We start from the raw sequence: 16,213 nt of genomic DNA on the forward strand, positions 1-16,213 counted from the left end.
ATATATTGGGTAAGGAGATAATAACAAGGGATGTAATACAGAGGGGTAACAAGGTTGTTTTTTAGCTTTTCAGCCCAGCCTGACTGTAGATGTTCCTCTGTGCTGGCATGTAGGTGAATGGTGCACAAGGAGTCCCAGCTCTCTGAAGGATGCCAGGAATTGAGTTTGATGCAGCACACAGTCCTAGGCATAAATGTAGTGCCAAGTGTGACTGGAAGCTGTGCCCCCTCTCCCCTTTGTGGTGAGTGAGCCAGCCAGCTTGAAAGGGTTTTTTTGGACTGATGCAATCACTATTTACTAATGCCTCCCCTTGCACACTGTAACTCACTGTTAACTGCTCACTTCTTGCTCATTTTTCTCGGAGAACCACTACCACAACTGTGCTGCACTCAAGACTGAATTTTTCTGGTCCTACTTTAGTCCATTTGTAGTATTTGTTAAAATCCATCTCGGGAGGAGCGGCGGCTGAGCTCCGGGCCGGGCACTGGGCACCAGGTGGCGATGCTGGACCAGCGCTGCAGCTCCTGGACCACTTTCGGAGCATCCTCCCCCTCATCCTCCTCCGCCTCCTTCGCGCCCGCCGCGGGCTGTGCCGCAGCCGGGGCACCCCGGGCACAGCCCTGCAGGAAGCAGGGGTACCCTCGCTGGGGAAGGTCAGTTCTGCACCACAGCTGGTCTTGGTGGAGAATTCTTGGGGAGCAGTGGCAAAATTACAGCTCTGGTTTGGATGTGGGGAGGAGGGCAGGGCAGGGTGCCTCCAGCGATGCTCAGCAGATGAGGATGCAAAGCTCAGTGGGGCTGTTGCACACGGCAGCATGAGGGGCTGCACAGGCTGAGGCTGGCACAGGGGAAACCTGGCAGATGTGCCATGGTCCCTCCTGCAGGTGCCAAGGAAGGAGGAGATCTGAGTTTGGCCCAGAGCATTAGCACTTCACTCATCCTAATCTGTGGCAGTGCTTGGGCTCAGCACGTCCAGCAAGTCAGTGCCACCAGGTTCTAGGGCATTCTGTGCTGTGCAACCCTGTCCCTTGCTCCTGAGGGAATGAGGAGGCTTTCCAGACCCACTAGAGGTCCTCCTGTCCCAGGGAAAGCAGGAGCTGGAACAGCTCTTGGAGGGGAGCACACAGCTGTGCAGACTTGCCTTTTCCCAACAGCTGGGATCTCCTCAGGCTGGTGCTGGAGAAAGCTGGGTTGGAAAAGTGGTTTCACTTTACCCAACATGAAATGTTTCAGTAGTTAGAGTAGAATGGCTTCATCTGGAGAGGCTGAGGATACCACTGCTGGAATGTCCCTGGCCCTTGGCAAATGGAGCACCTCCACTGAGGGAGAAGATGCCACCTCAAATATGTCCCACGACAAGAATATGATCGAGATAGTCTCATCTACTGAACAGTTAAAAAGATGAGGAGAAAATCTCACATTGTTGTATTGTAGGTGTGCCCCTGAGCAGATACCTGCAGCAGAGGATTGGGTTTTTGAGGGAACTGGCATGACCTCTGGAGAATCCAAATTCCCTTTGGGTCCTTGTGTCCTTTGCTACATACCCGGGAGGCATCTGCACCTTACCTGAGCATCTTGCTTGGCCAGACCACAGATGCTCAGTGGGCCTTCTCAGCATGTTGCTCAGGTCAGGGCTGGGATGGTACTGCTCTGCCTCATCTTCAGACGCGCTACTTGTCCCCTCCTGGGCTGAGCAGCATGTCCTGGCTTTCCTCACAGAACAAGTTCTTTGTGCTGGTGGAGGACGCTTTTTTGTGGTTACAGAAGAGACTGTAACCGAGGCAGTGGGAGTAAAGAAGCTGTGACTTCTCTCTAGGGAGGGCATGAAGAGGCTCAGGAGTGTGGGGCTAAGCTTTCAGGAATGATGTTAGCACTTGCTTTTACTTCTGCACCTTTCTCTATTCCTTATGTGCGTGTGGTGTCCGCCAAGGTGATATTGATATCCACCTCCCAATGCCCTCCCAGCCTCAAGAACTAAAGGAAAGCCTGAGATCTCTCCATCCAGCTCCCCCTAAGCGAGAGGCTCTCATGCCACCCTTGCTTTTACCTCAGCCTCTCACTGTGCTGGCCATTGTGTTTTGCTGCTTTTATGAAGTGGGAAATCCTCAGCCACCCGTGCTGCTGTAGGATATCTAAATCAACTTTATTCACGATCACAGTTATCCAATTATTCACAATGAGTTTTTCTTGTCTTTAAACAGAACACAAAACATCTTAAAGTAAAGCAATGAAATGCAGATGACACAACACAGAGGTACATGGGAACCTACACCAGTCGAACAAAACAAAAGATTAGGATTTTTGTTATTTTTACTGGTTTTGCTGGTTTTTTTTTTTTCTCCTCCCTGGAGAGAGCCTTTTTCTCTTCCCTGCTTACAGCTGGAGGCCAGCCTATGCAGGGGTAGGACTGAACCCCAATTTTTTAACTCAGATGCTGGGGGAGCTTTCAGCTTCTCCTAACTCCTAGAGTTTGGTCCACAGTAAAACAAAACACAGTTAATATATTAAAACACTCTCAATTCAAAAGGTGAAAAGGGAATTTACACCACTGCACTGGTACCCATGGATGGAATTTCTTGAAAAATGAAATTTACCGCTTGGCTTTCCCTGCATGGAGTGGGACTGGTCCCACTGGTGTGGTGAAGGCTTGGGAGGCTGCTTATTGCACATTTCCCCACATCCACTGTCTCATCACCACCTTCTTACCCCTTGGGTTCCTCCTTTTTGAAATCTTTGCACTGGAGTTTGTGTAACTACTGAAAAAAGCTCCCTGTGTGTGCTGGTCATAGTTGGAGTTGGCTGTGTGCCTGAGGACCAGCCATGCTCCTTGCAGGGCTGCTCTGATTCCCCTAGGTTGTGCCAACCAGCCTCCTCCTGCCCCTCAGTGAGAGCATCTGGGAATGGGAGCCATGAGCTCTGGAGCTTTTGACAGCTGGGACACGGCTGGGTTTGGGTCGTACATCAGAGGTATGCCAGGAAAGAACATAAATCCCTGTCACCCAGAGTATCAGCATTCAAGTTAGTGCTGCCTGCAGGGCAGGTTGGGGGGAGCTGCAGACCCCTGGCTAGGCTGCAGTGATGGTGGCACCCTCAGGGAAAGGCTCTACAATGTGCTCCCCAGTGAGTAGTCTCTTTTTGCGTCTCCTTGAGAGACAGAGCAAGGATGTGTTTTCCAGGTGTTTTTAGGATCAGCCTCTGCCAGTGTGGGGGGTAAAAACCCACCTGCTGCTGGGGGTGGGGGGCATGATGTCCCCTGCAGCAAGTGCATGTGTGCATTAAATAGTGTTATCCCTGCACCACACTGTTCCCCCCTATCCCATCACTGGCCAAATGCTCGGGTGAAAAGGAAAAGCTCAGCAGGAAGGGTGTGACTCCACGGCCTTCCCTGGTCTGGCCATGTGGGTGATGTGGTGGTGGAAAACTCCACTGCCATGGCACCCTAGCCCTGACCTCCCCTCAGAACCCAGACACAGTCCCTCCCTCCCTTCTCTGCAGCCCAGGGAGGCAGCAGGCTGGGTTGGGAAGGGAGGCAGACAGCTCCTGCTGCTGCCAAGCCACACAGCCCAGACCCAAGGGCCAGCAGCCCAGGGTCACACCCGTGGCCATGGCACAGCAGCAGATGTTTGCATGGGAACCAAGGGGGCCACCACTGTCCCTGCTGGGCACAGCCAGGTTCCTGACTCAGGCAGGAGAGAAGGAGATTTGTTTAAATAAACCAAAGCAAACCAAACCACTCAAGTTATCTTTCTCTCATTCCTTACTTCCTAACATGTAAGGACAGCCATGTCCTGCCGGTGTGGCTGTGAAGAGCTGAGTACCACCTGGCTGGTTTTGTCTTAAAGCACAGTGATAAAGTTACCAGTAAAGGTAACCCACAGACGTGTGGGTTTATACATTCTTCCCCGGTGAGGCTGTGGTTTTTCCTCACAAGTGCTGTCTGGATGGTAGGGGGAGAAAGGTGAGGGAGTTATGTCTCCCTCTCCCACAGGCCCATGGGAGAAGAGATGCTGCTGGATCCCTCGTGCTGCATGAAGACCACACACAGGTTGGTGGTGCTGGGGTTTGGGAGCCCCTCCTCGTGTGACAGGGTGGTGACAGGAGGTGGCTGACGCTGCTGGGAGGGAGCAGAGCTGTTGCCAGTGTTTGTTGCCAAAACCACCGTGAAAGCCTCTGTCAGAGAATGGCAACGGAGGAGGTGGGGACAGCCCCCAAGAGCTGCCATGGGTCTGCTCTTCTGTCTGCAGATATGGGGTGGGTGTTGCTTCACAAATCTTGGGTTATTTTCTGCACTGGCCCCAGCCTCTCTGCTGTGACTGTGCCCACTGCTCCTCCCTCGCTGGGTCAATGCTTGCCTTGCTCTGTCCTTTCTAAGGAGCCTCCTCTAGTAAAGCTGGTTGTGCACAGAAACGCGCTGCTCATCTCTTCTGCTAAGCTGTCTCCGCATTTGGGGTGCCTCTGGAAGGAGATGTGTAGCACTGAACCTTTTACCACTTGCTGTCTATGCTAAAGAGTGGAGATTCCCCTCTGCTGTGCCTGGTGTAGAAAGTGATGATTGCACCAGCAGGCATTTTTTGAGATAAAGTTTAAAATCCACAAGGGAGAGTAGTCCATAGCAACTTCCCTGACACTGGAGTTCAGCCCCAGGGCTTGCTTGGGGGGTAGAAGAGCAGCATCTAAGCTTGTCTCATCTGTTGTCCATGGAAGAGGAGGTCAGGGTGATGGGTTTTGAATCTCCTGGGTGACGAATAAAGACCAAGGCCTGTGCTGTTTCACAGCCTCCTCCCCTCGTGCCCAGTCCCCACCACGGCATCTGCTGCTGCTCTAAGTGCTGCGGTATGTTTTGATGATATCTTTGATGGCCCGTCTGCAAATGGGGCAGCAGGCATTGGCCATCTTCTTGAGCTTCAGCCCACATGAATAGCAGAGACACATGTGTCCACAGGAGTAAATGACTGTGTCTACCATGTTCTCATAGCAGATGGTGCATTCATCTACCCAGGTCCCTGAGACGGACGGGGAGATGGGTGACTCAGGCAAGCTGCTTGGAGAGTTGGGAGCTGTGCCTGCAACACAAAAAAAAACATGGTCATTCCTCTTGCTGACATCCCAAGGTGATTTTTGCGCTGCAGCCACAGAGGGAGGAACCATGCCCCAGCAGAAATGCATGCTCCAGGACCAGGGTTCCTTCCTGTGACCTGCTGTCCTACTCACCGAGTCCTGCGTCACATGCCAAGGCTCAAGGCAGCAGAAAGGCAACATCTGCTGGGGTCTGCTGCCCATGAAGAGCAAGCCAAGAGACAGCTGCTCCCATGCAACAGGGATTTGGTAAGTTACGTATCCTACCATCAATGCCTTGGGAGCGTGCAGGTGTCTGGAGTTTTAAAAGTGCTGCAGAAAAGCCTACACTTTTTTACTGCATGTGCATTTATCTAAATATCACTGTACTTCATTGGCACGTTAGAAATAGCAACACTGCGTTTTACTGAAGGTGTGTGGAGGGAGAAAGGGGAGGTGTAGGCAGAATTTTAGCTCCAGTCCAAGCTAGTGTGAGACGTGTCAGTGCCACACAGCTCTCCAGAAGGAGCTCTGCATCACAGGGCCACGCCTGCAGCAGAAAATCCCTGCTTCCCTTGGGACCTTTCATGATGAAAAGGGTGAGAGAAATATTGCTGTCTAGGCATTCAAGCTGCTTCCACATAAAACAGACTAAAAATAGCCCTTGCAGAGGCTCTCCCTTCCTCCCCAGGGGAGCTGACGGGATAATAATAATCTGTTGATTATTGTGGTTTTAGAGCCCTTCTGGGAGACAAGTGTGAGACTGTGAAGGGAGGCAAAGGAAAGGCAGCAGGGGATCCCACCATTCTTACCACTGATAGAGCTGCAGAGGGGGCCAGAGCCACATGTGGACAGTAAGGGGCCAGAGACACCACTGCAGAGGACGGTGGGGGAGTTGGGTGTTGATGTGGGCGAGCTCGATGTCGACATTCCCAGCCGCTCCGCTAAGATGGTGGAACCTGCGCCGGGAGAGAAGAAATCTACGGTTACTTTTAAAAATTGAGGTTGCCAAGGCACTGGGGGTACGTGGCAGGGGTTGCAGCTCTCAGTGCTTCTCAGGATTGGTCTCATCAGCATGAAATCTAGGAGGAGATAAAAGAATCCTCATATGCCTTTTTTTAATGCTAGCAGCTGTTCCTGAAGAGACATCAAACTCCCACAACCTCCAAAATTGGCTGGAGCTCCCTCAGCTACCATAACCCTTTGTTTCTGCCCTTAAATGTGTCTCAAATCATTTAGTGCAGTTACTTCCCATGTGGTTGCATACTTATATGTGCCCCCAGTACTAGAGCCAGCCACAGGCTTGTAGCAGTAGAGGACACAGCCTCTGTGGAAGGGTGGGCTGGACTCCAGCACAAGAACACATCACTTTGTCAATAGTGCAAAACTGCACAACTCCATGCTTCAATAAATTCATGCAAAGTCACTCAAGGACTTTCCAGAAACAAAGACGAGGGTCTGGCAATCAGGAAACCTTAGCTATGCTCACTGCTCTGCCTCTTTTTTGGGTGGCTTCTGTCAGAGGTAGGGATAAGTCGCCAAAATGCATGTGTATCTAGGATGAACAAGGACACCTCTCCCTCATTCAGGAATGTTTTCTTCCCTTGCCTGGATGTCTGGATGTGATGGCTCAAGAGTGCAAAGCTTCTTCAAGTTTCTTCCAGATGTCCCCAGCTCCATTACTTCCCGCTCTCACTGCCACCATCAGTATTAGTGTGCTCTATGCCAGATAAGCCACCTCTGTCCCACAGCCTGTCTGGCATCCTCCTTCCATCTCAGCCTCTTTCTTCTGCTGTTGTAACAACACATATCTTTTCCCTTCCAGAAGGAAAAAAACTGGAATGCTTAAAACTCTACCTTCTGCAAAGGTTTTGTAGGGGACTTTCATTGCTGCCAATGCAGCCTGGTCACTGCTGTCTCAGTGGTGAGACAGCAGCACACGTGCTTGAGCTAAGGGGATGGTTTCCTGATGGTAAGAACCAGCTTGCCCAAGGTTTTAAAGTTTCTAGTTCCCCAGCTGAGAAGACAACCAGGGTAACTCGAAATCAGAACTAAAATGCTCAGACTTCTTCATGTTACCATATAAGGAGCCAGAGGCACGGAGGGTTTGGATCCACAGTGTCCTCGATGAGCTGGAGGCTATTCTCCAGAGAAAAAGCAGCACTGGGAGGTCAGGAAAACCCCATGTGCCAGAAAGGTCCTTCAGTTCCTATTTGCAGGGAGGCTACTGACCAAACCTGGGAGACGGGGACTTCAAGTGCCAGCTGTGGATTGTAAAAAACAGCAAAAGCACAGATTCTCCTGCTCTTTTTAGCAGAACAAGACTGAGCAGTGAAAGTGGAACACAGGAACTGTGAAGAGGTCATGTTTGAGTCAAAATCTGTTTTGAGGACTGTGTATGAGAGAAGAAGCAATTAGCCTAAGCCATCAGTCCCTCAGTTTCACCCCTCTCCAAAAAAAGGGGCACTTTGCTTCCAGGCACAAGCTGAAGTTAAATTATATAAATTATTTATAGTCACCTCTATAAAGGGCTTTGAAACTCTCACACTTGAGATACTGTAAAGAGGTACCTCCTTCATGACACAGATGGGAGCTGAGGCCAGAGTTCAGCTCAGTAAATAAGCAAAGAGAATGATGCAGCCTCTAATGACAGCTACTAGCAAGAGCCCTTCCCCTCCAGTCTGTCAGATGACCAAAGCAGAAAACTTGCCCTGTGGTAACACACACTGAACACAGGCCCAGCAGGGGCACAGGGTTCAGCTCGTTCACTGCACACACAAATATGAACACTGAGCAGCTGAACAAGTTTTTCAAGCCTTCCCTCTCCTCCCTACAGCCTGGAGGCATTTTTTCCACTCAGCTGACACACAGGACATTGCATTTCTAACACCAACCTGGTCATTTCATTAAAGGCAAAATAAAGGCTGTTAGGAGTGTGTCTCTTCCTGGACTAATAGGAGAATTTGGAGGTGCCCCAAGTATCACAGCATATGAGCTGATGAAGCAAGCTGGCAGCAGGGCAAATGGCCTTTCCACAGTGCAGGGAGAGCTCAGCAGTGTAGGAACCATGGTTTTCTCTGGTTGTAGCTGGTCTGAGTCCCAAAATGGCCTTACCCAAGGGCCAGCAGACACCTTGCCAATTCTTCCTCCTAATACAAGGCGCAGCTCTTGACTTTTGTCCAGCCTCAGTATAGAGCTTTGTTTAAAACAATCTGAGTTCCCTACCAGACAAGACACATTTCTCCCTTGGTGACAGAATAATCAACATAAGACATGTTACTCATGCTTTAATATATTGCTGGATGGTGTGCAGATATCATGACAAGGAGCATGGAATGAGATCATGAGCAGCGTGGAATGAGTGTGGCCAGCCTGGCTTAACTAAAACCAGATACATGAGCTCAAGGCCAAACATGCTCATTGTGTGCACAGAGTTCCCACCAAGAGCCAGCTTTCAAACCATGACTTAAAAAACTAAATAATTCCAAGTAAATCAAATTAAACATTCTTTCTCTCTCTAAAGCCCCCAGATCAATGGTCTCTGCTGCTAACTTGTCTCATGTTTGATCACACACACACTGGAATCACCCTTAAATTGATTTGGAATCAATTCCTTTTTTATCTTTACAAAGTCCAATTATTAGCAAAGACCAATGCAGATTGATGCTTTATCTACACTTCTGTCATTGCTGTGGGAGAGGTGCAAATAAATGAACCTCTGTCCACCACCAAAGGAGAGTTATGTTTTCAGAAGAGAGTTTACCATGGAATGTACTGACAACATCATGCCAGGAAAGGCTGCTAGTATGCTAAAGGTTTGTAATTCAAAATAGTCTGGAAATATGATCAGAAATAAATGGTATGGTGTTCAATGTGATCAAATACAAAATGCAGCACTTGAGATAATCAGCTACTTAAACACGGGACAGGGAATTAGTCCATTCAATTTGAAATACAGACATCCTACAGAAAAAGACCTGGAAATTGCTGGAGGTCACCAAGATGATCACAAACCAAGAATACCATCCTGTTACAAAAAGGATGAGCCAATCCAGGGTCATGTGAAGCTGATTAAGGAGGCTGGAGACACTGTGGTATCTTTGTCCCTGGAAATACCCAAAATTCAACTGGACAAAGTCTTGTGCTACCTTGGAAGTTAGCCCTGCTTTGAGCAGGAGGTTGGATTAGGTAATTCCATGGAGTCCCTTCTGACCTAAAATATTGTATGATTCTATGATTTTTATATGGCAAAATTTTTCACAGCCTGATGAATGAAGTAAAGAAGCAATCTATTCTTCAGGAATGTTCTGGGTAAGACAAGTAATCATGGTTTCAGACTCCTGAGGTGCTAAGGTTGGACATTATGTAGAGAGTGAAGCCCTGTGAAGCAATCAGACTTCCAAGAGAGACCATGGCATCTCCACCATTAGAGCTCTTCCAGGACAGGAAGGTGAAGTAAGTAATTTCTTGGGATCCCATTTACACGCAGCATTTACAATTTTTATGAGAGTAGCTATCTGAATATAATTACCCTTTTATAAAAGGTCCTGTGACTAAAATACAGCAGCTGTGGCTGTCAGAGATGCTTTTGATTCTCTATATCTATTGCAGTGAACAGGATGATTTCCCAGAACACTGCAATCCACTCTCCAGGGTATCTCCTGAGGCTGTCCCAACTTCCAAGCATCTCTCCTAATGGCAGCTGTCTGGGCAGAGCTGTTCTGCTGGAGGACTTATAATGGTAAGAAGACCAGATACAGTTAATGCTCGCTAAAAATACAGTTTTCAATTAACTCTCCCCCTCAGCTATTTTATAAAAATATTATTTCGACATACATTTCTATAACAGTAAGAACCAGTTGTCTGCACTGCAGAATCATCCTTTTTTTCCCCCTTTGAACCTACCCCACTTAAACTTTGTTTTTCCTGGCTTACAGGATGCAGTCAGTGAATGCCCACTACTCTACAACTCAGAGTTCACAGAGTTTGATGATCTTCAACATTTTTATGGGCTTTCTTCACCCATAATCATCTTAGCAACTATTCCAGAAGCTTAACTAAACATTGTTCCTAAAAGACAAAGTACTGGAGCCTCCTTCCATAGTTTCCAGGGAAGAATAAAGCCTTATGCAACACAGGAACTTGCCCACATGCTGAGTTTCATGTTGAGCATTTTGACAGCCCCTTCTCTTTTAGAACACATTTGCTGCATGAATAGGACAGATAATAAAGATCAGGTAATTATCAATAGCAATCAAAAAATAGATAAAAATCGATTTTTTCAATGTTATTCCATCCATCCACAGGCCCCAGAGCTTCCAGCACACAGTGGAAAAGGTTAGTACAGCTGTTCAGGTCAGCATGTTTAAGGGAGTTCAAGCCATCTCTGCACTTCTCATACATTTCAGTCTAGTGATCACTGGGTACCTGGCAGTCATAGATGTCTTGTATGATGGCATCACTTAGGTGCCTTTTAAAACTCTCAACATTATTTCCTTTTGTTAGGAGACAGATTGTTTAAGCGTGTCAGCTTAAATTCTTACCCTGTCTCAAAAACTGTTCAATACCCTTTCTCATATTTAACACTCTCAGTGTCTCAGGGCCATTTATTTTGCTATCTAAACAGGATCCAGGTTCTTTCAAAAATCTGGCACAAATGTGGGTTCTGAGCTCATGTGAACATCTCCCTTAGGAGGTCTGTCCTGTAATACATGAGCTGCTCCAGAGTGAGGGGGCTGTGACGTTACTGGCACTGGATATTGGATACCAGAGCATCCATGCTCTCTTCAGATTTTCTTGCTTCCAGCCACGGCTGCAGGAGAGCCATTCTGCCCCCCAGCCCCACTCAGATCTTGCCCAACAGGGACTTCTGAATCCATTGTGCTAAAACAAAAGAACAAAGCACCTGTTGCTGCCTGGTTACGTGGTAGTTAAAGATCAGCGATAATGTTGGGGATGTGAGCACATCCATCATTTCTGAATGCTGTAAAATACATGTATTTACACATCCATTTGTTGTGTTCCCACGGTGATGGGAACAATACTGCCCTGGCCAGAAACCAGAGCTTCCTTCCCCTTGGGCTCAATGGTTTTTGGTCAACCATGCTCTCAGAGCCCAGCCTCAGTGCTGCAGCTCATCTCTGCCTCTCAGGTACATCAGTACCTGGTGACCCACATCAGCTGGTGATCCATGGGCTTTTTTGCATTCAAGCATTTCCTGAAGGACTTAAAAACTGTTCTGAATAGAACAATAACACATTTTGTCCTTCACAGGCCCATGAAAACATAAGGGATCTTGCATTATGCTAAAGAAATGTCCGGAAATAGGTCAAAAAGCAGCCTGGCAGATTTTGCATGCAAAACCATAAGGTCTGTGTTTGCAGATGGGCGTCAGACAACCACTGTTTAAGGAAGTAAAAGTTAGATCCAAACCACATGGAGAACAACAGTTCAGACTTTCATGAGGAACAGAGAAGGAGTGTACTTTATGGCTTTACTGGAGCCTTGCTGTCTGCTGTGTCCAGGAGGGCAGCGGGGCAGCAGCACATCCATTACCCCCCTGCAGTCACAGGCACACTCCAGCTAAGCAGGGGAAACATGAGAGCTCCAAATGCCACAGACGGTTTTGATTGAGCAGCTCTCACAAACCCAAACCCAGTGTGCTCCCTGGAAGCAAAGAGCACACAGCAGACTTACAGGGTATCTGTCTCATCCTGACCAGTGAAGTTCAGTGGTCACCCAGCACTCACATCCTGCAAAATCCTCAAGGCATGGAAACCATGCCTTCTGGCTGAATCTGGCTGAGCTGAAGTGAAAGAGTCATAGAGTTGGAGCTCCACCTCTCAACCTGAGAAATCCTAGAGCAACAAAGCACCCAGGCACATGCTTACATCAAGAAGAGGTGAAAAAAGAAGCCTGGATTAAGTAGCTAAAACCACAAAAAATGAGAGTTGGTGCTTTCATCTTGTTTAAGAAAAACAAATCAAGGGTATTTGAGAGACCACAGCAAAGATAGTTGTGTGAGCAAAAGGAAAATTGCTGCCTAACACAGCACCTCCAAGCTCTGTGCTTTTCCAGGAGGGACAGGTATAAATAGTGTGATAGATGCATACAGGAAACAAATACTTTAACTTTTTCTGGCCAGCACTCTCTGGATTTCCGTGGGCACTGCTGGATGCAAAGGGATCTGACAAAGAATCAAAAAAAGAGTTTAGTCTGCTATGTGATTCTCACAGTAGCCAGAATAACTAACTCACACCGAGTTAGATCAAAGAATAAGCAGATTTTATCTGTCCTGACAGACAAGTTGCAAGGCAAAGAGGCTGGTATAGAATCCCATATCCTGTATATTTACTGTAGGAAGGCAAAGGTGTTATGAGATAAAGGAAATCTATACCTCACTATGAAAATCTCACTGCAGCCAGTAATTGTTTCTTATACTAATGATGATAATAGTTCCTGCTCTTGTCAAAGAGAATGTGCAGAGGACAAGACATTTGGGAGCCATGTGGCTGTTGCTGGAGGAGGTGTTTGCTTTCCCCAGCCTTTACCCAGACATCAGCTCACACCTCAGAGCACAGGCTGATATCCTGACCACCTGTGGCAAGTGCAGGTTAATTATGTGTCATGTGTGATGAGATCTTCAGTGTGTGCTACAAAGGTGCCACGAGCAGGTATTAACACTGACATTGCTGGCACTGACCAGTGAAGTGAAAGAAGTCAAGCATTTGACTGCATCCAGCTTTCCAGTTTTCCAAGGCCCAAGTAATAACTTGTCCTCTCTCACACACCAGCTTCTCTTTGTGCTAACTCTCCTTTGAAACAATGAATATAAAACAGGAGGTGAATGGAGAGCTCCGTGCAGTGCTAGAATCAAGCCCAGCAGTTAAGGATGCTGTATTCTCTTTGCAGCTGTTTCAACTTACCATCAGTAATGTGTACTTCATTCAAAATGAAAGCAAACCATACATGATAGGAGTATTCATGATGAGGCATCAATTAATATAAGTGGATTGCCTTCCAGGAGGCACAGAATATTAACTCTCCTCCTTCCCCCAGTCTCTAACACCATAAAATACCCTGTACCCTGCAGTGCATAGCAATTCCAGACTGTTAAATGACACACATGTGGGCCCGTTAGATCCCAATCAGTTTAAATTAGGCCATTTTCCATACAAATCAAAACATGGAAGATGGAACTCTGGGGCATATCTAATTGAAAGTCTGTTAAAGGAAGAAATTCATTATGTGGATTTCTGTGCAACAATGTCTAGGCAGTTATCAGACTTCTCTTATGCTGTGTTTAACTCAGCAATTTCCCCATCACTGCAATGAACCAAGGTGGAGAAGGATCAAAATTCCAAATGGATAATGTACTGACCCCCTCAGAGATCAGAGATGTGGGGGTGTGATTTGCTACTGCCAAGAATTATCTTCCCTCAGACAGGAGAGGCTTCCAAACTCAGAGCTGGAGAGCCACGATCCAGGATGCTTCTCACCTGTGTGAGATACTTTCCTACAAACTCACCTACAGTCTGTGCTATGGGCAGTGTGTATAACAGCTGCACACGCCAAATACCATTTAAATATTTTGTGTGCTCACTGCAGTAATTGCACATGCAAAGTATCTAAGTGCGCCCAGAGAGGAGAAGCTTTTTTTTGGAAGGGACAGAATCTCTGCCATTGGATGCTGGAGTCCTGTGGTAGTCAAGGATCAATCACAGGATAAAAATCTTATTTACACAGGAATGGACAAAAGCCTGGAAAGATGAGGTAAGTTGAGATCATCTCCTAAGAAGTCCTACAGATTTTTGGGAGGATCTGGCCAGATAAGTGCCACAGCAGAGACAAGAGAAAAGAGGAGAAATTCTCCCATGGGGATACACTGGAGACAGCAGTTGCAGGAACAGTATCAGCAAGATTAAGTGAGGGATTCTGGGACACAGAGAAAAAATACTGTTTAGAAGGGAGAGGGCAGTCTCCAATGGCCTGTGAACCACTAGTGGTCTGTGGTGAGCTGGTCACTCACCTCGGACAGAGCAAAAGTCAAGGAAAACCAGACAGGGCAGTGTGATGTGTCACACAAGGAGACAAAGTAACTCCCTCTGGTAAACCACTGCTCAGTGACACCTAAGTAAGACACTACTCTGTTCATCCATGAAGTTTCAGGTCTTTCCAGTCAGTCCTAGGAAAAAGGCTGTTTCAACAAGGGCAGCTCTACCAGGACTGCTAAGTTTGACCACCAGTAATAAAGAGTGGTAATGGGCAGGGCTCAGAGTAAGCCTGCCTGTAGCTGGGACTGGCTGCAGCTGGCAGCCCTTCAGGCTGGCACCAAGGCCATTTCAGATCAAATTTCACTGTTGATTTAAAGAGCTCTTTGCCGGCAAATTGTGCCCCACAGTACTCTGCTGAACTAATTTCCAATTTGGTCTGTTGCCCACTGCTGCTGTCAGAAATCCTGACGAACAGAGGACACAGAGCTGTTTTTTCTGCAAGTCCCATGTCAGACCTTTCTTCCTCCCCCCTCAGTTTTGAGCACATTGTCCAATTTCAAGAAAGTCTGAAAGAAGAATGCAAACCTCAGCAACAATTGACATCTAAATATTTTTCAATGGGCAGCCAAGCAGGAGCCCCAGCTCGCATCCATGGCAAAGGTGGGAAGGTGTCCCAGGTACTGCATTTATCCAGCATGGATGTGAATTCAGACTTACCCACATCAAATGCTGGCTCTTGGGTTGTTTTTTTCATGCCTGGGACTGGCTCTTGGCCAACATTAGGAGGCACCCAGAAAGCTGCTATATTGTGCAGCTGTTCTGGTGGGGCTGGAGTTATTGAAGTGCATGGAAAGAAAGGACACAGATAAGTTGGCAACCTGGCTTCATTAGTGTGACTGTTGATGGAACATGTTATTTCATTGCTCAAAAGAAAGCTTCAATGTTATTGCAAAGGATGAAATTCGCAAGGGAAACCAAAACCACAAAAAAAAAAAAAAAAAAAAAAAGAGAGATTAAGGAAGTTGTTTTACTTGCTAGCAATTCAACTCTGAGACAAAAGAAAATTAAAGAATATCCCCAACCATTTGGATCCTCAAACATTAAATATATAAACTTATTGCTGTGATAGCTTCTCCAGACATGAGTCATACATTTTGAAACCTTATGGGGTCAATCAATTTAACTTCATAAATGAATTACACCACCAAAACCTGACCAAAACCAGACCATTGTATCCAGACTGGCTCATTTCAACCTTTCAGAGCTGTCAATAAAACTGTGTGTGAGCTGAAATGCTTACCAGCAAAAGCTGAGAGCAGTAAATCAAATTTAATAGTCTGGTTTTGTTGACTATATAGGAATGATATCTGAAAAAACCAACCCAAGCCTCAACTAATGAAATTCCTAAAGGGTACACAAAGACTGTTTCATTTCTACATGCCTCAAGATCTAGGTTTCTGTTTGGTTGTTTTTATGTGCATAATCCCCAGAATTACTAAATTAAGACCAGCACTTAACATATAAAATATTTAGAAGGGCTTCCCTGACAAAAAAGATCTATTGCCTCCCTCAATAGCTGGTTCCCAGAGTTAATTACCCTCATTTATGTTTAATTTAAATTTGTGTCCATTTCCCAGCAGCTTGATATTTTTATGCTATTATCTGCTACATTAAAGTACCCTTCTCTCTCATTTATCTTTCCTCCATGTGGTCAAGTTGCCTTTTAAACTTTTCTTTGAAACAAATTTACTTTCTTCTGCCTCCCCTACAGATGACTCTGGCCTCTCACTGCATTATAGTGGGGCTTGGGTTTAATTTATTTTGCTTTTACTCAGATGGCATGAAGAATAATAGTGTTTCCAACCTCATCTTAATTTCAGCTGTTTTATTTCTCTTACAGCAAATATATTGCCAGGATACAACGCCAGATTGATAAGAGGAAAACAGAAGTCAGAATTCTTTACTATCCAGCTAACCCCACACTGCCCCCCTCTCCTGCAGAGTCCTGTAAGATCCCCAGGCTGGGTAGAGATGGTCTCCCCTGATATTAGGAAATAAATGTTGTATCTCCAGCACTGTGAAATAACTGCAGTCAGCAAATGTCAGCTTCTATGGCAAAGTCACAAGCCAGCAGAGACCTGAGCTTGCTCCTGCTCTGCATCAAG

At 46.7% G+C, this 16,213-nt stretch overlaps 1 protein-coding gene across 1 annotated transcript in view; it reads right to left on the reverse strand.

Annotated features, from left to right (window-relative positions):
• Nucleotides 1-2,122: 2,122 nt before the first annotated feature.
• The window catches only part of NEURL1 (neuralized E3 ubiquitin protein ligase 1), an 84,244-nt gene continuing 70,153 nt past the window's right edge, over nt 2,123-16,213 (reverse strand). Inside the window, exons 5-6 of the mRNA XM_041461649.1 lie at nt 5,868-6,014; nt 2,123-5,063 (exon numbers count right to left, since the gene is read on the reverse strand). Coding sequence (XP_041317583.1) covers nt 4,822-5,063; nt 5,868-6,014 — 389 coding nt within the window. The 3' untranslated portion in view covers nt 2,123-4,821. The remainder of the gene's footprint in view (nt 5,064-5,867; nt 6,015-16,213) is intronic.

This window comes from Pyrgilauda ruficollis, unplaced genomic scaffold, assembly GCF_017590135.1.
Source record: "Pyrgilauda ruficollis isolate IOZ18807 unplaced genomic scaffold, ASM1759013v1 scaffold15, whole genome shotgun sequence".
NCBI lineage: Eukaryota > Metazoa > Chordata > Aves > Passeriformes > Passeridae > Pyrgilauda > Pyrgilauda ruficollis.